At 37.2% G+C, this 23,394-nt stretch overlaps 1 protein-coding gene and 1 long non-coding RNA gene across 6 annotated transcripts in view; one reads left to right on the top strand and one right to left on the bottom strand.

Moving 5' to 3' along the window:
- erbb3a (erb-b2 receptor tyrosine kinase 3a) overlaps positions 1-23,394 on the top strand; it is a 52,058-nt gene that overhangs the window by 26,231 nt on the left and 2,433 nt on the right. For 2 of the 5 annotated variants that reach the window (XM_083527984.1, XM_083527983.1), the window contains exons 7-22: positions 13,835-13,952; positions 14,062-14,135; positions 15,281-15,371; positions 16,865-17,076; positions 17,418-17,550; positions 17,681-17,774; positions 18,016-18,173; positions 18,834-18,890; positions 19,071-19,212; positions 20,193-20,312; positions 20,416-20,514; positions 21,258-21,443; positions 21,782-22,019; positions 22,185-22,331; positions 22,977-23,074; positions 23,201-23,383. In XM_083527984.1, the coding sequence (XP_083384110.1) occupies positions 13,835-13,952; positions 14,062-14,135; positions 15,281-15,371; positions 16,865-17,076; positions 17,418-17,550; positions 17,681-17,774; positions 18,016-18,173; positions 18,834-18,890; positions 19,071-19,212; positions 20,193-20,312; positions 20,416-20,514; positions 21,258-21,443; positions 21,782-22,019; positions 22,185-22,331; positions 22,977-23,074; positions 23,201-23,383 (2,150 nt within the window). Of the gene's footprint in view, positions 1-2,577; positions 2,930-8,806; positions 8,962-9,234; positions 9,422-10,400; positions 10,617-11,617; positions 11,744-12,529; positions 12,593-12,702; positions 12,822-12,978; positions 13,121-13,367; positions 13,482-13,834; positions 13,953-14,061; positions 14,136-15,280; positions 15,372-16,864; positions 17,077-17,417; positions 17,551-17,680; positions 17,775-18,015; positions 18,174-18,833; positions 18,891-19,070; positions 19,213-20,192; positions 20,313-20,415; positions 20,515-21,257; positions 21,444-21,781; positions 22,020-22,184; positions 22,332-22,976; positions 23,075-23,200; positions 23,384-23,394 lie in introns of those variants that run through there. The other 3 variants (XM_083527980.1, XM_083527981.1, XM_083527982.1) reach the window with 3 other exon arrangements.
- Positions 14,052-15,201, bottom strand: LOC310719133. Its single transcript, XR_014531370.1, has 2 exons — positions 14,882-15,201; positions 14,052-14,731 (listed from the first exon to the last, which is right to left on the bottom strand). It is a non-coding gene; the product is annotated as an uncharacterized lncRNA (long non-coding RNA).

Raw genomic sequence — 23,394 nt, 5'->3', positions numbered from 1 at the left:
GAAGAGGGCGCCGGATTCCCACAAGGAAATACGTACATAAGCGCCAGGTCTGACTGTCATTTATAAAACAGCAAAGTTAAACCAAAAAAATCTTGGAGAATAGGATTTGGGTTTGTATCCTCACTATTTTATCAAAATCCTAACTTAATCTTTGAAATTCTAGTGCATATTTAACCATCCCACCCACTCAACTATGTTCTTTAAGGATTGGATCATGTTTCAGTTAACATTCAGCCACTTCCATAGAAAAACCTTCAATAAACATTAAAGATAAAGTGAGAAAGAGCTACATGCTGAGTTTATTATTTATAGGTGAGATATTAACTTATCAGGTATATACTTCAATCTCCAAGATTTTCATTTCTTATCTGTCATTAAGCTTTGAGTTTGTCATTTAGCATTTTTTCCTCAAGTTACTACACATTTTCAAACTAGTTAGAACAAATATTTTTGCTTTTATTATTGTTGCCCGAAAATGATTTTATTATTTATTTCGAGTAGTTTGGCACTTTGTCACTATAAGTAGTAACACCTTTGTCAGCAATGTGTTGTTTTGTTTTTCAAGTTGAGTTACTCATGCATGTATGATGACATTTGTCTTGTTTATATGATGTTAACAGATTTCTGTTTAAAAAACGAGTCATCCAAGTGTGTGTGTGTGTGTGTGTGTGTGTGTGTGTGTGTGTGTGTGTGTGTGTGTGTGTGTGTGTGTGTGTGTGTGTGTGTTGTTTTTCAATCAGTGCTTTTCTAAAAAAATAAAACCTGTGATGCAGGAAGTGCCAGTGTTTGTGAACCCGTTTATCCACTTTTGCACTCACATGTGGCTTCTGTTTAACAAGAACTCAAGCAGCATCTTAACAAAAGGCCAGTTACAGTGGTGTGTGTACCCAGTTACCAAAGCAATGATGACCCTAAGTTTAAACTACAACATGTTGATGATGAAACTTTTTATTACAAACGTGTATTTTAACAAAACTTCACTGATGAGGAAAAACAGCTATATAATGCAAACAAAAAAATGTGGGTTGTTGGGGTGCACAAAAAAAAAACAGCAAGTGGTGCAAGAACAATCATCTTCGTCTCTTTCTTCTTGTCTTTCTTTAAAAAATGAAAAGGTGAAATTTAACATACTTAAGTGGGAATAATTTCCATCTTACTGTTCTCACTAATGAAAGCTACAGACTAATCATGAAAGAGTTCAAATTGGTAGTGAACTAACATGGTTTAATTACATAAAAATATATACATTGAAAGAAGCTTTAATACAGTTTGATTAGCAGATAGTTAAAAAATATGGAATATTAAATATACTCTATGGTTGTATTATTACAACCACAGATACAAGATTCAAGATGCATTTGCATCAGTGCAGATAGGTTGTGCAGTTTGTGTAAAATTAGTAGCAAGGTATATGTTATGTACATTATATTGTAAAGGTTTATTTGAGATGCAAAATAGTTTGAATAACAATGAATTTTCATAGATTCTTATAGATTTTGGGGTCATTTGAAATAAATTCAATTTTATTTTAATATAGATTTCATATTAGATCATTAACAAAGGGGCCAAATGTTCATTTGAATGAACTGACTGTAGACCAAACAATCTGATGTTCATTCATGATGAAAGAAAATATTTTTGAAGAAATCTTTAATTATTTATATAATGACTCACAATGAAAAAAAAAAGAGTCAGAAAGAGATAGGATTGTATCACACCATGAGAAGTAGGACAAATTCTCAAAAGTTTTTCAAAAGTCATTCACTGAAAAGAATCATGAATATTAATGTCCATGAAGTTAATGGTGACATTATTTGGATTAATGTCCCAGCTTGTGTGTGTGTGTTGATAAAATATGCTGATCAAATAAAATAGACTATGTCTGTGTTTGCTGTTAACTGGGGGGCAAAACTTTTCAACAATGTAGTTATTCAATATAAGTTCATATTTTTTTCATCTACAGCATTCACACTAGGAACTGCCTGCGTATGCTAAATGTTTGGACATAATATATTTTGTTACTTATATGGACCCTTTTACTACTTTGACTCCAAGATAAATGACTTTTGTGTTTGAGTGACGCACAGCAGATTTTTTGACAATGTCTCTGTACAATGTGGCCTTTCTAAAAGTCCAGGGCTTTCAGAAAAAAAAAACAGCACACACAATGACGCAGTTCACTTCCAGCGTTTCTCCCTCATCATTTACCAATGCTAATCTGCAAGGACAGGAGAGAGAGAGAGAGAGAGAGAGAGAGAGAGAGAGAGAGAGTGAGTCTTATCACTCTTAGCTATTCCCCGATGTCTAGTAACCTGTTCACCAAGGTGCATCAGTACAAGGTTCACTACATAGTAAAGGCATTTCGACGCTCGCGATTCTGATTGGTCCATTGATCAGACAGGGAGCCAATGGGCTTTCAGAGCATTGTTACACACACCGCAGTAAACAGGTAGGCATATTTACCACGAAAGTGAACCGAACAACAGCAACTCTGTCTCTGTCCTGAGGATTCTTTTGTGTTTTTGTATCATTTTTTAGCCTTTTTTAAAATATATATTTTTTAAAGGTTTATTATAGGAGGAAGGAGTGACGACACCTGGGTTTTACCGCCACCGGCTGAATCACGGCACGACGAGTGAGGGTTGAGGAGCAGCAGGTCGGACGCGCGAGATTATTCCGCAGGAGTTAAAGAACATTAAAGCCCTGGGTTATGCTCTTACTTAGAGACTGTAGTAGATGTATGTGAGAGACCGGAAACTGTGTGTGTTTCTCTCTGGGATATGAGTACCTGAGTGCGGGATGTGTGTGGAGCGCAGAGTGAGGAGGAGGATGAGCGCGTGGACTGTGCAGGTGCTCGCGCTGTGCGTGGCGCTGCCCTGCTTGTGTCTCAGTACACCTGCGCGCGCGCAGTCTTCCAATAACAAACAAGGTGCGTGACTCCTGACACACATACAAACACATGAATACATTTAAATATATATTCTTTTGGTTAGTTTATGGTGTTTTCTTTCTGGTATTTATATATTCAGCGTGTGTGTGTGTGGCTGTGATTTCGGCATGCCTCAAAATCAGTGCTCGCCTCTGGCAAGTGCATAAACCAGTCAAACCTGTCTTAAGATTGCACGAGCTCCACAACTAATGATAGACTGTCGTGTGTGTGTGTGTGTGTGTGTGTGTGTGTACGTGCACAATTTTACAACTTGGTGGAGCCAAAATTTTGTATCCTTGGAGGATAGTTATTTATATGACATAGTGCATGCAAAGAAAATTGCTTTTTTTTTTTTTTTTTTTTTTTTTTTACCAAAAATGAAGGTTGTATTTAAAATAAAAAATAATGGATGATACGTGGAAGGTCCTTATGAGACTAATAAGGCAAATGTATGTGGGTGCATTAAGTGCAAAAAGGACAATTACTTCATTTGAGAAAGAAAATCTATCCATGCATTAAGTGCAATGCACTATTTGGCACATTTTTGTTATTAAACATTTTTTTAAAGCAGTGGATATAGAGGAAAAAGTTTGCTTTTTCATCTGCTGATTGAGGAAGAGGGAGAAGGAAAAAATATATGAAGTGGCGCATGATCTTTGGCCCGTAGATTATGTTCATTAAGCAGGGTGGAGCAGCACAGGTACTACAACAACAACAGGTGTAGCCCTGTTGATGTCACTTACTCACACACACACACACACACACACACACACACGCACACATAAACACACACATAAACACACACATAAACACACATAAACACACACACACACACACACACACACACACACACACACAAACACACATAAACACACACATAAACACACATAAACACACACACACAAACACACACACACACACACACACACACACACACACAAACACACACACACACACACACACACACACACACATGTGACACTGCTGGCAGGGTAGGGAACAGGTTCCCAAAACTACTACATAGTGACCCGTGAATATTTGGGGTTGTTCTATTTTATTTCTATTTATAAACTGACCTAATTCATTTCACAAGATAACTATGGCTCACGTGTTTTGTTTTTGTTGTTGTTTTTTGTTTGGTACATTATGTTTGCCAAAATATGTATTGTTTTTTTACACATATAAATGCATTAATAAATATATTAGCAAGGATTTTTCTTAAAGCAATAAAAATTTCGATCAGTTCTACACTCAATTTCTGAACAATGAGTAAAACTAAAAAAACAGATCATAATATATGTGTGTGTGTGTGTGTGTGTGTGTGTGTGTGTGTGTGTGTGTGTGTGTGTGTGTGTGTGTGTGTGTGTGTGTGGTAACTATAGCATTCTAGGTCCAATGTAGGTCCACTGTACAGCCACTCTGTCTGCATTACAGAGGTATTATTCCGTATTAATTCATCCAACTCAAAACCAAATTACATCTGCTTGTCTGTCAGTGGATAGCTCAAGAATATAAATACTTATGACTAATAAAAACTGGACTGGACTGTTTTCAGTTTTGAATGTCTGGAATGTATTTTGCTGTTAAAGGAGTCACTGGGTACAAAGGGTTTAAAACATGTTGCTCTAACAATTTTAATCCTTTTCTATGTTGTTATATGTTATATACTTTGTATTATGCAAAATATCGATTTCTTAGCCTTTTTATTCTTCCTTTGTGAAGTAAAGCAATTGCCTCTCAGTAAAACATTCCACTGCCAAGAGCTGAGTACTTTTAAATTCCTATTACCAACAGCTAGGTGAAAAAAACAAGAAGCCGTACTGACATAAACCTAAGTATCATAATTATGGAATTAAACCTGAAAGACCTTTGGTTAATGTTATTATAAGAGGTAGCATGCAAATACTAAACATGGGAGGACAAAGGATTAGTCTGACTTTGTGTTTGTGTTTGCCAGTGGTAACAAAAGTGGGAATACAAATAAGATAAGATCTAAAACAGGCAGGAGCCAATTCTCTATTGCCAATACTTGAAGGGCAGGAAATGGTTTACTGAGAAAGCATAATTTTAATAATGCACCAGGTATGAAAACTGAACTTTAATGTTGCCGAGCAGTTGTTGTCAACCACGTTGTGAGATTGTTAAGGTACAACACTTTAGGCAGTAAAGGAATAGAGATGGGTTGATACATTTCCAGTCAAACAGGATCGTGGCCAGGTTTCCTAAAACCGGTGTTGACAGCAGAATTTGCAGTAGCATTTAGTGTCAGAGATGAATAAGAGAATGAACTGACAGATGGGGCCAAGATGTCAAAAAGACATTTCATGAGAAGTTGTCTGGGGGGCAGAGAGCTAATAATGAAAAGGATTTAGGGCTTAGTTCAGTAAAGAAAAAAAATAGTTCTCGAGCAGCAGCTTCAAAGTTTTATCAAGGGCATTTAGTGCGGTGGAGTAAAAGAGTAAAGGAGAGGGTAATCCTAATCTATGAAAATGAATTAAATGCTTTTTTTCATACATTTTCTGAGTTTGTTAATGATAGTAAAATGAGGTTTGGGGTTACGACAAGGTCTCTTATTGAGGTGCATGTGTGTGGTCTGAACAGTAAGATCTGATGTAGGCACTCAAAATTCCGAGTGCTGTGTTCAATGCCTGGAGATCATGAGTAAATATTGGAAAAGAACAGTAATATGAATGTAGTAATTACAGAAACAGAGCAGAGGGGATCAATTCCCACACATGACTATGAGAAAATATATAAGGCATAAACAAAAATGCAGGTGAGACAATAGTTTAGATGGATATACCACAGTAGCACCATATTTGGCTGGTGTGAGTGATTGAGTTCCAGCTTAGAGTTAATTTAGCTGAACAATACATGTTGCCTTGAATTCAAATTTTATTACATTATGGAAATCACAGTGGCTTGTTTTTTTGTTTTGTTTTTGGGTTTAGATATAACTAAATAATGGGGGGAAAATAGATGGCTGTTTTCTGTAAGTTATCATGTTGTCCTTGGCTCATACTAAAGGTTTTATTTACATTTAAATCAACAAAATCTGACTTCGCTAAACCTTAAAACTTTTCATACGCAACGTTTTCGTGTTTAAACTCTTACCTGTTTTGAAAAATCCATTTAGACAAAGTGGTGACAGAGTGTGTCATAAGCAAGCATTCTTATGCTGTTTTGACTTTGAGAACAATGAAGACATGACTGAACTTTTTGTGCCATAGCTGTTATATAAACAGATATGTTCAGTTGCCAGTGGTCTTTGTGAACATGGTTCTGAGTCGAAGCATTGTGTGTCAGAAACTCCCACACAATGTTAATGCCATGCCATGTATCATGTCAGGGAAGACAGGATGTACTGTGTAAGCCTTCTCATTTGCCTTCAGACTAAATGGTCATTGTATTACAAAACATTTTACACATGACCATATTAAAGACTAACAGGATTTTTTCTTTCATTCTTTATTTGTTTGTAGAATCCTTGTGCTTTTTATTTACAGTGGAACCTCGGAGCTCGCGAGGGTTGGGGATCAAGACCGGTCGCGAGTTCCGAATTTTCGCGACCTTTTGATACGCCCCTTCCAACCCAGTAAAAACCCAAAAAACACTATACGAAATCGATTTAAATGAGTAAATAACACTATTTCACTCCATAACACTTAATTATTAGACTATTTTAACAATACTTTATGTAAATTAACAGCAATTACAATGCTTAATTAAAAAAAATAAAGTACAGGTACAGTAAAGTATGCAGTAGAGAAGTACAGTATAATAATACATAATAAAAATAGTTTTAAAGCATTTTTTAGACAATTTTAATGAGATAAACCTTGATTAGAAATGTTAAAACTAGCGTTTTGAGCAGCTCGCGGTTGCTCACGAGCCGATCTGAATGAGAGTCGCGAGCATGCGAGGTCGCGAGCGCTGAGGCCGCGAGCTCCGAGGTTCCACTGTACCTTTATTTATTTACTTCACTTTAAGGATTGTTGTTTTTCTCATTCTGAGCATTAATTCATGTATTTTGCATTCATTCCACAGGCACTTGGCTGTGTGTGTGTGTGTGTGTGTGTGTGTGTGTGTGTGTGTGTGTGTGTGTGTGTGTGTGTGTGTGTGTGTGCGCACAGCGAATCGCTGCAAGAATCTTTATGATGTTGTTCAACTAGATAAGTTTTGAGTCACAACAGTTATAGCTGACAGAGACTAACTGATCCTGACTAACTTCAATCTGACTGAAAACTAAGTTAAAATATATTAGGTTGGATGATTTTGCTAATAGAAAAAGCTATATATAGCTTTAAAAAGCTATGTTTGTGGAGCTGCCTGTGACTCTGGGCAGTTTTAGGGGTTAAATCTGATAGTGTGCCTCTTGTGCATTTTTTTCTGTCAGCAGCAAGAAACAGAAAAAGACAGCGTCAGCTATATGGAATCGAACCCAGTTACCCAGTACAACAAACACGCACACACCCCAGCATGAATGCATGCATGCATTTGCTCACACACACATGCATACTCACACATATGAACACACAAACACACACCTGATAAATCAGGAGGTATTTGACCACACCTATCCTTGCACTAGGAACAGAGTGACCTGTGAACTGTCTCCTGAGTACAAAACAAAGTAATCAGAAGTGTCTGTGCTTGTGTGTGTTTGTGTGTTAATGTTTTTTTTTGTTTTGTTTTGTTTTTTAAGTTTTTTTGGACGGAAGACAAGTTTCTGTTTATCATTGTTATCATTCCTGTTTTATTTAACTTGTTTGTCCCATGTGCCTTTTTTTCTCTATTATTATCTCTCTTTCTCTCTCTGACTCTTGTTTTGTTTTTTGGTTATTTTTCTGCTTTTGTATGTTTGTGCATGTGCTCAAACGGTGTATTGTGGACTAAAATAAAGCAAAGCAAAGCTCTTTATTGAGAGAGAGAGAGAGAGAGAGAGAGAGAGAGAGAGAGAGAGAGAGAGAGAGAGAGAGAGATTAGGCAGGCGAGTTGTGGAGGACATTTGGGCGGGTTTCTATACTTGTTTTCGCGCTCTTTTAAAATGAATGCATTGTGTTTTCTCTCTTCAGCCACACACACACACACACACACACACACACACACACACACACACACACACACACACACACACACACACACACACACACACACACACACACACACACACTTACAGTACATACTGACCTCTCAGAGATAAGCCTGTCCTGCTTTAGTGAGCAAGTGAGTCGCTATATAATCCTACAGGTTAATATTTATATTTACATGTTTAAGATAATCATTTACAGACTTCAAACCTGCGAATGTAATAAGGACCAATATTTCTGATCTGACTAATTCCATTTGTTCAGTAAAAGTTTTTCTATGTTTATCTTAATGTAATATAATCAGTCTTAAGGATGAATATGAATTTATGTTTATTTATGAATGCTTGATTTTCAAATCAAGACTAATGAAAAGGTTTGTATTCTTGAGATGTGTTTTGTGAACAGTGTTATTAAATAATTTTTTAACTATTATCATAATTAAGTCAACACGTTTTTCTTGAAAAGCTGCTGTTTAAAAAAAAAAAAAGAAAAGGCAGCAGAGCTCAAAATAAAGACCAAGTGCCTTTTTTCTGTTAGTAGATTGTTTGATTCCCATTGAATTTCTATGAAAATGTAAATTTGAATAGCAAAGTAGAATTGCCTCCCTCTTCAATCTCTCTCTCTCTCTCTCTCTCTCTCTCTCTCTCTCTCTCTCTCTCTCTCTCTCTCTCTCTCTCTCTCTGTCTCTCTCTCTCTCTCTCTCTCTCTCTCTCTTTCTCATGCACAACTCTAGTGCTATCACTTTAGATGCCCATGACAATAATTTCCTCTCTCTTTCTCTGTACAGTCATATGCTCAGGCACTCAGAACATGTTGAGTGTGACAGGGTCTTCATATTTGCAGTACCAGCGGATGAAACAAATGTACACCGGCTGTCAGATTGTCATGGGCAACCTTGAGGTCACTTATATGGAACACAATCGTGATTTCTCCTTCCTGAAGGTAAGGAAAGTGGTGTGTGTGTGTGTGTGTGTGTGTGTGTGTGTGTGTGTGTGTGTGTGTGTGTGTGTGTGTGCGTGTGCGTGTGCGTGTGTCACAAACTCACTAATCATTCAATGGTGAGCTGATTCTATTATAAAGCCTCACATTTGTATTATTTTTTTCTGCCCGTTTTTCTGTTTCTCTGCTTTCCTGTATCTCTCTCTCTCTCTCTCTCTCTCTCTCTCTCTCTCTCTCTCTCTCTCTCTCTCTCTCTCTCTCTCTCTCTTCTTCTAGTCAATTCGTGAGGTTACAGGTTATGTTTTAATAGCGATAAACCAGTTCAGATACCTGCCTTTGGAGCAGTTACGAGTGATCAGAGGAACATCGCTGTATGAAAAGCACTTTGCTCTCGCAGTCTTAGTTAACTACCAGAAGGATGGAGAGTATGGGATTAAGGAGCTTGGCCTTACACATCTGACAGGTACACACAAACACACACACACACACACACACACACACACACACACACACACACACACACACACACACACACACACACACACACACACTCACTCACTTACACATAGATTCTATCAGTGTACCTATTTTTTCTGTGCCCCAAATAGTTACAAATTAAAACATTTTGTAACTGCTTCCTTCTCCACTTTCTACTTGGAGACAGGTGTGGCACTAAGTAAGAACAGACAAAGGCAATTAAGTGTATTTTCATTAATGTTCTATAATTTGGACAACCAGACCAGCAACCTTATTATGAGTTTCTTACATAACTCTGAATTTTTTGCTCATGAATTTTGAAAATACACTATAATATTAATAATAGTTGTTCAACAAATAATGCACTTTATTTTGTACTTGGTTATACTAAATAATTTAATTTCAATACCAAATTCTTGATAAAAACATTATTTTTTGTTTTTCCACAATGTCTTTTGAAACACCAAATGTTATTAATCAACACTGCATGCAAGGAAGGAACACAGTCTATAGAATTCCCAGTGCATCATAGGCCACCATACACAATTGAATGCACCCGTTTACCTTCTTAGATGTTTGGAAAGAAGGAAGCAACCACAGAACCCAAAAGAAATCCACACAAGTGTGAAATAAATATGCAAAATGCACAGACAGTAACCTAAACTCAGGATCATACCAGGCAACCTGGAGCTGTGAGGTGGCATCACTACCCACTTCACCACAGTGCCACCCAAAAACTGAGGGTGTGAGAAAAAGAGCAACCACACAAGTAAAAAAGACACTAGAGAGGATTAAGTCAATAATACAACAATAATATAACAAAAAATACCCAGTTTAAAAAAAAAAGGTTTGTGTACCTATACAAAATGTATATTCGCTCTCAGTTCAGAAACCAGATGCTCTACATTGTTATGGATTGGACTGTAAATGCATCACGACACAAACAACTATGAAACAAACCAAATCTTACAAGAAATACCAGTTTTTTTGTTTATCGTGAAATCTGACCTATAATGTAATGTATACCTTATTTTAAGTTCTACAGTAGGTGTGTGTTTTCAGTGTGACTGTTAACTGTCACACAGATAGTTTCAGGGACAAGCCCATGCCTGCTCCAGTCAGGCATCTACTGCAACTAGGAAGGTTTTTGTTACATACTGCATATGCGGGAGTTTGTGAAGGTGAGTGCATTGGTGTATCTGGGGGAGTAGGGCATCCTGCTAATGTGTGTGTGTGTGGTGTGGTGTGGTGTGGTGTGGTGTGACATGAAAACTGGTGCTCTATGTTCATCAGTTTACCAGGTCCAACATAGATAAAAGAGTAGTTAATATTTTTTCCCCTCACTCTGCACTGCAGCAACTTGTCTAAAATGTGACATTTGCTCCTGCAAAAATAATCCTTGTTCAACTCGTACCCTTTTCTTTTCATTTCATCTTTCAACTCAATTATACTGCAGTATTATGCGATGTGAACTTGCAAGAAGAATTCATCTGAAGTTTCTGTAGTTCCATTTTTATCTATATTTATTTAATTGTTACAAATATCCAGTGCGACAATATTGAGCATACACAACTACAACAGGTAACAGATAGTGTTGTTATGCAAAACAAGATTGCACAACATTCAATTGCTATGTTTACAGACTAAAGATTCTGACGAGCTTTGTTTCCTGGAGTCTTGGTTGTGTATGTATTATGTGTTATGTCAAATTTATTAATTTTTTTCGATTGTTGTAGATCATGTGTGCTTTTTATTTGAAGGACATCATTTCTTTGCCTTGGCCAATGCGAAGGCTATTTTGAGCATTGTGCTGTTGACGTGTTGACCTCCTCACAGAATAATGACTTATAACACTGTAATAGCGAGCTTTATAACCGTCATACCTACGGGTGCTGTCATAGGATCACACAGTATTTAGTGTGCTAAACACATCACTAGCAATTATAGTGTCAGTGGGAAGGGGTAGCTCAGGGGTTAAAATGTTTTACTTTTGTTTAGAAGGTTGTGAGTTCGAATCACAGAAACGCCCAGCTGCTACTGCTGGGCTGTTCAATGAGGCCTTTAACCATGTATGTATTTTGTAAAAATGAATTCCCACTGCTAAATAATGTAGTTGGGCGTCTGCTAAATAATGTAATTGCTGTATATGTAGACATGCTCGATGTGTTTTGTGTGTGCGTAGAAATTTTGGAGGGGGGCGTACAGATCATCCAGAATGAGTTCCTGAGCTATGCGCCACAAATCAACTGGCTGGATATCGTAAAGGACAGCAAAGCTAAGATCATCATCAAGGACAATGGACCAGAGCGTAAGCAACATTTATAGCGATATACAGCCCTATGATGTCAAAGTCACATTAGAGTGTTAAAATTAGTATCATTTGGATGATAAAATTACCTTCATGTCAGTGCAGGCATGACATACCTTTGCCGCATTTTCTACTTTGGTTAGGCGTTAACCACATTTTGCCCGTAGGCACTCAGTTAAGTATTTTAGGGTCAGAAATAACTATGTATGCACAGTTGTGTGTTAAGTGTCGTATATGGCATGCGAGATTTACTTAGCCTAAAATTTCTGTCCAATTTACTTCTCTGTTATGTGAATGTGCACTTGTTTTGCCAAACCACTTTATTGTACATGGAAATATACATTTTCCTTATTCAAAAATAAGCTTATTAAAAGCCTTATTCATAGCAAATAAGAAACATCAAGATCCAGAGCTGTGACTCCCCAAAAGAAAATCAGACGTAAACTAATTATTGCCATTGAGGTTTATACGTCAGTCAACACCTACACACAAAAGCACACCAAAATGGGTTTTGTGGAAACTTCTGTCTGCTCAAAATAGACAAATTAGATCTAATTTTATATCATTATAAAATTTTTACTGAACTGCTTACTCACATTCACAATTTTTCACATCACTTTTTTTTTCCCAACACTTTATTTACTACTTTCTGTTTACTGCTACAATCTTATGTTTTTCCTGCTTGTACTAATACTAATATCATACATACATACTAATATCCGGACCATGAAATTTTAAGATTTTCTCTGACAATTCTGTGTTTTTCAATTCTCTTTTCCTGTTTAGTTCCATGTCATGAATCTTGTGATGGACACTGCTGGGGATCAAGCAGAGACAGCTGTCAGACTCGTGAGTTTTAACATCTCTACCTTCACTTCCACATCTTTGTTCTCTCTTCTGTCAGTATGTGTTTCTGCAACTCATATATAACATTTACAATTAGCCATTCTCTCTCTCAGTGACTAAACTGGTGTGTGCACCCCAATGTAATGGCCGCTGTTTTGGCCGAAGTCCCAGCGAATGTTGCCACATGGAGTGTGCAGGAGGCTGCACGGGGTCACAAGATACTGATTGCTTTGTAAGTTAGATCAAATATGGGAGCTAACAGCATTGTTATCAAAGCCCCCACATACATCTGGCTTGTAAATAGCAAATAACCCTAATTATGAGCTGAAATCAGTACAAAGTTTATGAATCACAGCTGAACCTTTTGTCATGTTTGTGCATATGTGCAGGCCTGCAGGAGTTTCAATGACTCAGGCTCCTGCGTGCCCCTGTGTCCTCAGGGCGTGATATACAATAAAGTAACATTTAAACTGGAGCCGAACCCGAATGAGAAATATCAGTATGGATCAGTCTGCATAGCCCAGTGTCCCCGTAAGTTACACTCCTCCTGATTTAATCATTTCTGCTTCATAAGTTTTTAAACTCATTAAAATAAACGGTTTCAATCTCATTTAAACCAGAGTTTAGTTAAGTTAAAGTAAAAATAAAAAATAATAATTGAATTATGAAAAGCAACTAAGCAATTAATAAATTGATTATACAAACTAGAATATCATGCCCTGAAAATAATGGTTTGATTACATGAACTCCCTGTTATGTCTTTCCACAATTTTTTTAGCTAACTTTGTGGTAGATGGAGGTTCATGTGTTAGCAGCTGCCCTTCGAATAAAATGGAGGTTGACAAGAAAGGAGTGAGAAGGTGTGAACCATGTGGTGACATTTGTCCAAAAGGTAGCATACAAACGCACAGAGACAGACACACATAGTCCCAGACACATACACCTACACACACATACACACACACACACACACACACACACACACACACACACACACACACACACACACACACACATTTACACATACCCACACCCACCAACAGCAAACAGTGAACCTATTCATAATGCAGACAGATTAATACAATCTCACAGGCTTTCAAGTTCATGAACTCAAATATGACATATCTCTCTCTCTCTCTCTCTCTCTCTCTCTCTCTTTCTCTCTGTCTCTGTCTCTCTCTCTCTCTCTCTCTCTCTCTCTCTCTCTCTCTGTCTCTCGCTCTTGCACACTGTTTTTGTGTCTAGTGTGTGAAGGTACTGGCTCACCCACAAGGCAAACAGTGGATTCTCAGAACATAGACAGTTTCATAAACTGCACTAAAATTCAGGGCAGCCTCCATTTCTTTTTCACTGGCATTAATGGGTGAGTGGTGCTAAAGGTTGCCAGAAGCAACTACAACTGCACAAACATAATTGCTGTAGGATGAGAATGCAGGCGTGTGTCTGTAACCTGTTGCCTATGTTTTTCTCAGTGATCCATATAACAACATCTCTGCTCTGGACCCCAAGAAACTAAAAAACTTCAACACTGTTAGAGAAATCACAGGTTTGTGGGTGTGTATGCGTGTGTGTGTACATGTATGTACAGGTAGTCGTCGACTTACGACCTATGCAACTTACGACCATTCGACCACAATCCCTAGCCACGGCGTACGACAGTGCGTACCAGCTTCCGGCATAATTTCACAGTACTGTACATATAGCCTACTCTACTTATGACCAAATCGTGTTACGACTGTCGTACGCCACGGCTATGCCGCTAGCCGCGGCGTACGACAGTGCGTACCTGCTTCCGGCATCATTTCACAGTACTGTACATATAGCCTACTGTACGTACGACCAAATCGTGTTATGTAACCGGTCTGTCGGTCCCAATCGTGGTCGTGAGTCGACGACTACCTGTAGTATATATACAGTAAAACCCTATTGTAAGAGCAAATTTTGGAAATTTCGCTCGTTTGCTCTCGTTGTTCAGTGCAGCAAAAATTTTTACTTTTTTTAGTGTTATATTTTTATTTCACTAGAAATCTTGAAAAATGTCTCCCAAGAAAATCAGTGATGGTGCTGGGAAAAAGAAAGTAAATAGAATTACCATTAAAACCAAGAAGGAAATATTCGAAAAGTACGAGCGTGGTGTGCGTACTCGTGACCTATGTCAGCAGTATTGGGTGTCTAGCTCTACCATAAGCATCATAGTAAAAAATAAAGAGAAGGTCAAGAGAAGGAGATTCTCCTTCCAAAAACGAACTTCTCACTATCCACCACCATCTCACACTCGCAATCAACCACTACCACATGGGTAAGTGTTAAATTATGTTTACCGTACGGTACTGTATTTTCATTCATTTATCTTTATTTTTATTACAGTATTTTGTTCTCTTATTATTAATAATGTATTTCTTTATGTCAATACAGTAATTTGCGGTGTATTTGTTTGTTAAAATAGGCTACAAATACTTTTTAAGTGCAGAAATAAGCGATCAAATGAGGTCTCAGAACGGATAAAATCGTTTTTACATTAATTCTTATGGGCAAAATTAGTTCGAACTTACGAGCAAATGGACCTACGAGCAATTTTTACGAACGAATTATGCTCATCCAACGGGGTTTTACTGTATATATATATATATATAATTTCTTGCACTATTGATAGTCTGCAATGCGTGACCCTTGTCATGGTTTGCTTGCCAGATTATCTGAGTATTCAGTCATGGCCTAAGGAGATGGAAGATCTGTCAGTGTTCTCCAATCTGGCAACTATACAAGGCCGAAGTCACTACAAGTAAGACCAGGCACAGTTGCACCACACCTGTATTTATCGCATGACATCTTTCTTCTCTTTTATATGGTAAAAACTTTTAAGGCAACATCATCTGTATATACCAGGCATAGTTTTAAGGCCACAGATCAGGCATAACATTATGACCACCTGCCTAATATTGTGTTGGTCCCTCTTTTGCTGCCAAAACAGTCCTGAGCTTTCAATCATTAACCGCATTAACTTCTTCAGCAATTTGAACTACAGTAACTTGTGTGTTGTATCGGAACACACGAGCCAGCCTTCGCTCCCCATGTGCATCAATGTGCATTTCCTTCCTTAGACTACGTCTAGCCATCACTATTTGTCCCATGTCAAACAATTCAAATCTTTACACTTACCCATTTTTCCTGTTTCGAACACATCAGCTTTGAGGACAGAATATTCACTTGCTGCCTGATATCCCACCCTCTAACAGGTGGCATGATGAAAAGATAGTCAGTGTATTCACTCAACAGTCTTAATTTATAAGTAAACATAATAGTAAAAGATTTTGTGATACATTTATTAACATAGTTTTTTCAATCTATCTTTATCTACCTTGTTAGAATTGTTTTGATTCCAATTCTGGAATTGTTATGGAATTGTTTATCATAAATGATATTCAAATGGTATGCAAGGGTATCACTGCAAATAACCCATTTTGGAAATAATATGGTTAATGTGTCAAACATGGAAGGATTTTTATCTTGCTGATCTATTGTGAAATAGATGCAGTGTTTTAAAAATATATCCACTACGTATCAATCTACCACTGATGTATCATTCCCTGGCTCTTGCACACCACAGATGTAGGCTAGTTTATGAAGCAAACAACAAGCAAGAGAGAAGTCAACAAGAAATATGGTTAACGTGGATGAGACCGAGGGAGTCAGTGATGTAAACATGACTGAAAACAGACATTCCTGATCACCTGATCATAATCAACTTTGCTCTGCTTGTGTTCTATATGGTGGTTGTTCAGCCTGGACACATTCATTATAAAACAATATTTTAGGTTATTTTGTATTAATATTTTAATATGATGTGAGGTCTAGTTTCCGGCATGACACTAAAACAGATAGGAGTAATAGCTCATTTTTACTTAAGTACATGTCAGAATTCAAACTTGTTTACTTTAACTTGAGTGAAAAAGTATAGTCAGTACTTTAACTTTTACCAGATTTTTTTATACAGTGAAAAAACATGAGTTTCTGTACTTTTACTTGAGTGAAATATGTGTGTACTTTTGCCATCTCTGCTTTTAAATGCAATCCTTTCGAAAGTGGTGGTGCAATTTCATACTTTTTATCTATTTTCTATGTCTCACTGATGTGCTTATGCTGTGGTCTTGCTTGCTTTTTGGTGGTGGTGCAAAATCTTGGGGTGGTGGATAACCATTAGGTCTTTTAAATCATGAAGCCTAATATAGAAAAAAGGAACCATCCTGAAAAAATATATTTTGTCCTTGACACTAGGGGCTACTCTCTGCTGGTGATGCAAATCAAAACACTGAAATCGTTGGGTTTGCGCTCTCTGAAGAGGATCAACGATGGTGGCATTTACATTGCAGACAACTCCAATCTGTGCTACCACCAAACTGTCAACTGGACAGGCTTGTTTGGCCTACGTGCCCAGCGTCAGCAGAAAACCCTTGATATCAGAGATAACCAGTCTCAAGATAAGTGTAGTAAGTGTGTGCATATATCTACTCTTCAACAGATCTAAGGCTAGACAACGCCTAAACAGTATTCCATTAGAGCTTGTATTAATTTGCAATTTTCACAAAGATACACTAAATTCAAGAGTTCCCAAAATTGCAAATTAATAATCCTGAACATGTTATTTAGATTAAAAGAAATTCCACAAATATACTGTACTATAATAATGTCTATTATATAATCTGAAACGGCTACTCACATACAATGATGTATAGCAGGCTGTGGAAAATGTGGAAAAGATGTGGAAAGTGTGCAAATTTATTAGACAATGACAGTGTGCATTGTGTATGTGTGTGTTCCTGATAAACAGTCAGTAAGGGTCATGTGTGTGACCCACTGTGTTCCTCCAATGGCTGTTGGGGTCCTGGGCCAGATCAGTGTCTCTCTTGTAAGAACTACAGCAGGGGAGGAACCTGTGTACCGAACTGCAACTTTTTAGAAGGGTGAGTCCTTCTAGTGCATGTGTGTGTATTCTAGCTTAGTTTTGAAAATATATGTATAGTTTAATGCAATTAATTTAATTTAATTTAATTTAATTTATTGCAATATATACATATGCATTTCTCATGACAGGAACAAAAGGGAGTTTGCTGGGCCAAATGACGAGTGTATGCCATGCCACTCTGAGTGTGCAGTGCAGGAGAACAGACACACCTGTAGAGGACCGGTACTATTGCTGCTTATTTTGACAGTCACTTTTTCTTGCATTTCTCACTTTTCTGCCATTCACATTACATTGGAAGAACATTCACACATTGCTGAGTATAAATGCAAATGCAAAGTTATCATTTAAAATCAACATACTGATATATTACTTCTTGGTAAGTAATCTCACCCCCCCCCCTCCTCCCCCTCTCTCTCTCTCTTTTTCTCTCTCACTCTCTTTCTCTGTGTCTGTTGTACTCTAGGGGGCAAATCAGTGTGTGATGTGTGCAAATCTGCAAGATGGGCCCCACTGTGTCTCTTCATGCCCACAGGGTGTTATGGGAGAAAAACGGGTCGTTGTTTATAAATTCCACGACACTCAAAGCAAATGCCAGCCCTGTCATGCCAACTGCACCCATGGGTGAGGTCATAGTGTGAATTATACTCTGAGATCATTTATACTGTGTGAAAAACATCGAACACAGATACATGTTTTTGTGCTTTGCTCAGGCTTCTTATCATGTCATTTCTCAGCGCTGTTTTTGCTCATTAATATAAATTCAGTACTTTTAATTATCATGTTTTTACTAAACCAAGAAAAATCCATAGACATAAATAAGGTATTCGATGGAAATGTGTTTTATATATACTAACTGACCCTACAACGTATCTCCTAAATGTAACATTATATAAATAATAGTGTTTAAAAAGGTTTTCAGCATTTTTCGCAGTTCTTCAGGACTATTAGGTTGTAAAAACTAGACACACTTCCTTTAATACAGAATAAATGGACACCTTAAAATTACATCCATTATAGGGTAAAGATTATGAAACATCTTATCTTGTCAGCAAAAAGAATGTCATGAAAGAGTTGTTTGTGCTTGCCATAAGGTATGATTCATTCAAGGACGGCATGTAGGTGCTACCTGTAATTCATGCTGCATTGTTTATGCATAAGAATTTAACTCCACCCCTAATTGCTGCCAGACCTGCTGCCATATACTGTCATGATTAAAACAAGTAAAGATTTAAAAGCTTTACTTTAATACAGCGGATTAATTCTTATGACTATGGGTTTCAGGTGCACAGGACCAAGTTTGAGAGACTGTATGGGGTCACCCAAAAGAGCATCATCTGGGTATGTGTTTTTCTCTGCTGGTCAAAAGCACTATTACATTCTGTTTTTGTATTGCACTTTTAGTTCAGATAAATAGTCTTTAACTGATGTGTGTGTGTGTGTGTGTGTGCGTGTGTGCGTGTGTGCGTGTGTGCGTGTGTGTGTGTGTGTGTGTGTGTGTGTGTGTGTGTGTGTATACAGGGTTCCAGTGACTGCCATTGTGTTGGGTGCTATAGCCTGTGTGCTTTTGGTATTATTTGTGTTTGTGATGGCTGCTCTCTATCGCCGCAGTCTGGCCATCCGACGCAAACGCGCTATGAGGCGATATCTTGAAAGTGAAGAGGTTTGTATGTGTTGCTTGACTTAGAGATATAAGCATGTCATTGAAGGGAGGGTAAAACAGTAAAGGTGTAATTCTTATTGCTTGCTGAAACTTGTAGAAACTAAAATAAAAATAAATAAATAAATAAAAATTATATACATAACAAAAAAGTGTGAAACAACTGAAAATATGTCATATTGTAGGTTCTTCAAAGTAGCCACCTTTTGCTTAGATTACTGCTTTGCACACTCTTGGCATTCTCTTAATGCCCACTTTGAAGAACCTACAATATGACATATTTTCAGTTCACTTTTTTGTTATGTATTTAATTCCACATGTGTTAATTCATAGTTTTGATGCCTTCAGTGTGACTCTACAATTTTCATAGTCATGAAAATAAAGAGAACTCTTTGAATGAGAAGGTTTGTCCAAACTTTTGGTCTGTACTGTATATATAATATATATAAACTTTTGGTCTGTACTGTATATATAATATATATAAACTTTTGGTCTGTACTGTATATATAATATATATAAACTTTTGGTCTGTACTGTATATACGTATATTCTATAGCAGAACAGATTTACTGTTCTCTGAAAATAACTCAACATAACATTATTGTCTAAATAGCTCACAACTAAAGTGAGTACACCCTAAATCATAACAGCTGTAATACAAATTATACAACTATAAAACTTTGTGTATCTTGTATTAGAGCAGTTAAAATTTGGTGCTTTGATTACAATTCTCTCATTCTGACCACTGGATGTTCAACATAGACCTCATGGCAAAGAACTTTCTAAAGATATAGAGAATTTGAATTGTTGCTATGTATATAATATCGGTAGAAGAATGCGGAAAAGAGGAAGACCAAGAGGTTTGTGGATGTGGTGAAGGAAGACATGCAGATAGTATGGAGATGGATGAGCCGCTGTAGCCACCCCTAATGGGAGCACCCGAAAGAATATATATATATGTTTATTCCTTTGTATTTTTGCAGAGTTTTGAGCCATTAGATCCTGGGGAAAAAGGGACAAAAGTCTACACTCGCATTTTGAAACCGTCTGAACTACGAAAGCTCAAGCCCTTGGGTACAGGAGTGTTTGGTAGTGTCCACAAGGTATTTACCCCTAAATAAATAAATCTAATATAATTCTATCTTAAAACGCTAATATCAAACAGCTCTTTCAGAAATAATTCACAAATATGTCTCTTATCTTCAGGGTTTGTGGATTCCGGAAGGAGACACAGTAAAGATTCCTGTGGCCATAAAGACTATTCAGGATTGCACAGGTCGACAGACTTTCCAGGAAGTTACTGATGTAAGACACTCACTTACTGATACATACACACACATACTCACACATTCAATACCCTTCCAATGTATTGGTAAATGAGCAAGTCCAATTCTATTGTTTTTGCTAAACACAGACATTTATTCAAAACATGAATATGAGGATAGATTATTATTATGTTAAACAACAGAACAGTGCCTTCTGTCTGAACCAATATTTTTTTTAAGTGATAAAAAATATTGGATTTTGTGACTGACAGATGTTTCTTTATTAAACAGGTAATAGCTTTGAATGTCTAATTTTGGGTTGAGCCCTGGGTTTCACCTGTGAAAGACTGCATTTCTTGCACAAGCACTGGGAATAGCCAAAGTCAACATTTAAAAATGTTGAATTTGTAGAAGGTTTTAAACTGACTCCATCAGTAGTTATGTGTAATCAAATATTAACTGTTATTAACATTAACTATCTGTTCCAAATTTTTTTGCTCACCAAAGAATTAGGTGGTCTGCCACCAAAGGTGCAATGTTCCAGGTGGTTTAACACCTCTACATAACAATGTCAAGCAACTTATGCTGAAATTCCAATCTATTTTGAACTCAAATCCAAGTGTCTTCAGTGTATAACAAAAACCAAAAGAAATGGCACTGAATTTTTAATTCTTTTACAAGAACTTGATGTATCCTGAAATAATTGCTAGGCAACAGACAAATATGGAAACTTCATTGTCCTAAAAATCAGCCAGTCAACCAGTAATTTCTTTTGTCTCATAGCACATGCTGGTGATGGGCAGTTTGGACCACCCATACATTGTGCGTCTCTTAGGCATCTGTCCAGGCTCCTGTTTGGAGCTGGTCACTCAGTACATGCCACAGGGTTCCTTACTGGAACATATCAGGCATTGTAAGGACAATCTCAACCCACAGAGGCTGCTCAACTGGTGTGTGCAGATCGCCAAGGTGAGCAGTCTGCGTGTTTGCATTTTTGTATGTGTATTATTTAATGTATGTAATATAATATTTCAATGATTAATTATTTTTACATGTACTGTTTTTTTAACTTGATGGTTTATTTCTCTGAGACATTGTCATGTTATAGAGAGCACAGAAAAATTGCTCTGTCCTAAAGATTCTTTTGTAGCTGAAAACATAAAGCATTAAAAATCTTCTGACATTAGATATCGAAATAAATATTACAAATAAACCTCACCATAGGCAGAAATATAGTCTATGTACTATTCTTTCTCCTCTTTTCCTTTGGACCTCATTGTCTCATATCTGCTTTTACTCTATCTCAGGGTATGTATTATCTTGAGGAGCAGAGGATTGTCCATCGGAACCTAGCTGCCCGGAACATCCTTCTCAAGAGTGATTTTATGGTCCAAATTGCCGACTATGGAATTGCTGACCTGTTTTACCCTGACAACAAGAAATGTTTCTACGAGGTGAAGGTGAACCAGACACCAATCAAATGGATGGCCCTTGAGAGTATTTTGTTCCGCAGATATTCACACCAGAGTGATGTGTGGAGCTATGGTGAGTGTGTGTGTGTGTGTGTGTGTGTGTGTGTGTGTGTGTGTGTGTGTGTGTGTGTGTGTGTGTGTGTGTGTGTGTGTGTGAGCACAAGAGAGACATAAAAAAAAAAAACAAGTCTTATGAGTGTTTAATAAGACATTTATTGGCATCATCCCCCTTGTGTAGGTGTAACTGTCTGGGAGATGATGTCATATGGGGCAGAGCCTTATGCTGCAATGAAACCACAGGAAGTTCCAGACCTGTTGCAGAAGGGAGAGCGTCTGTCTCAACCTCAGATCTGCACGATTGAGGTTTATATGGTTATGGTCAAATGTAAGTCCCCTCAATCTCTTCACCTATGACATTAAAAAACATAGAATGCAACATTACTAACTAAAGTTTTTAAAAAGGAATATAATGTGAACATATAAAACGTTTTCTAGAAAACGGTGCGTAATGAACAACCCCAAACACACAATTTAACAGTTAGTACAATCAGTATTTTAGATGGTTTAATTAAATTGTGTCTGCATTTTCAGGAGTGGTTGTGTTGAAATGCATGTACAGTATAACTATTAATGCAGTCACAGTGATTTTTAATAAAACTCCAGTGAATTAAATAAAATTTTGATGAAAACAATAATATATATTAATAATAATTAATTAATAATAATTATAATAATAATACTTTTTTTTTTTTATATTAATGCCTATATATTTTAAATACTGTAGTGATTGGATGTGGTAAGTGTGGTAATGTGGTATTGATAAACTCCAAACACTGCTGATGTGTTTGTTTTAATGAAAAAGCACTACAAGTGGTTTCTTGTGTAGAAAAACCCAATAAAGCTGTTTTGATTTATTTTTCATAGCTTTAATAACAGAATCATGACATTACTTGCTTTAGTTTTTGACTGTATTGCTGATTTTATAATGAAACATTACTGTAAAACTGAACATATTTGACTCTCCCGGCAGGCTGGATGATTGACGAGAATGTTCGACCGAGTTTTAAAGAGTTAGCCAGTGAGTTCAGCCGTATGGCCCGAGACCCACCTCGATACCTTGTCATTAAAGTAAGGCGTCCAAATAATCTGACAGAACACTTTAAAACAAATTATATCAAACTATAAATATTTAACTGTTTACACAACTATAGTGATGATAGCAGGCATATGACACTGTACATTCTATTTTGTTAGGGAGATTGCACTGCTCCTGACCCTGTCTCTGATGAGCCATATCATCGTGGCACTCAAGTGGACATTCTAGGTGTGGGGCTGGAGGGCCAAGAGGATGAGGCACTGGACGATGGCATGACCACGCCTCCTGTGTACCTCACACCATCAAGAAGCCTCTCTAGATTGCGTGTGGATACCAACAGGGTAAGAAACTC

Source organism: Silurus aristotelis (genome assembly GCF_946808225.1).
Source record: "Silurus aristotelis genome assembly, chromosome: 2".
Lineage (NCBI taxonomy): Eukaryota > Metazoa > Chordata > Actinopteri > Siluriformes > Siluridae > Silurus > Silurus aristotelis.
This window is presented reverse-complemented; position numbering and strand designations above follow the sequence as displayed.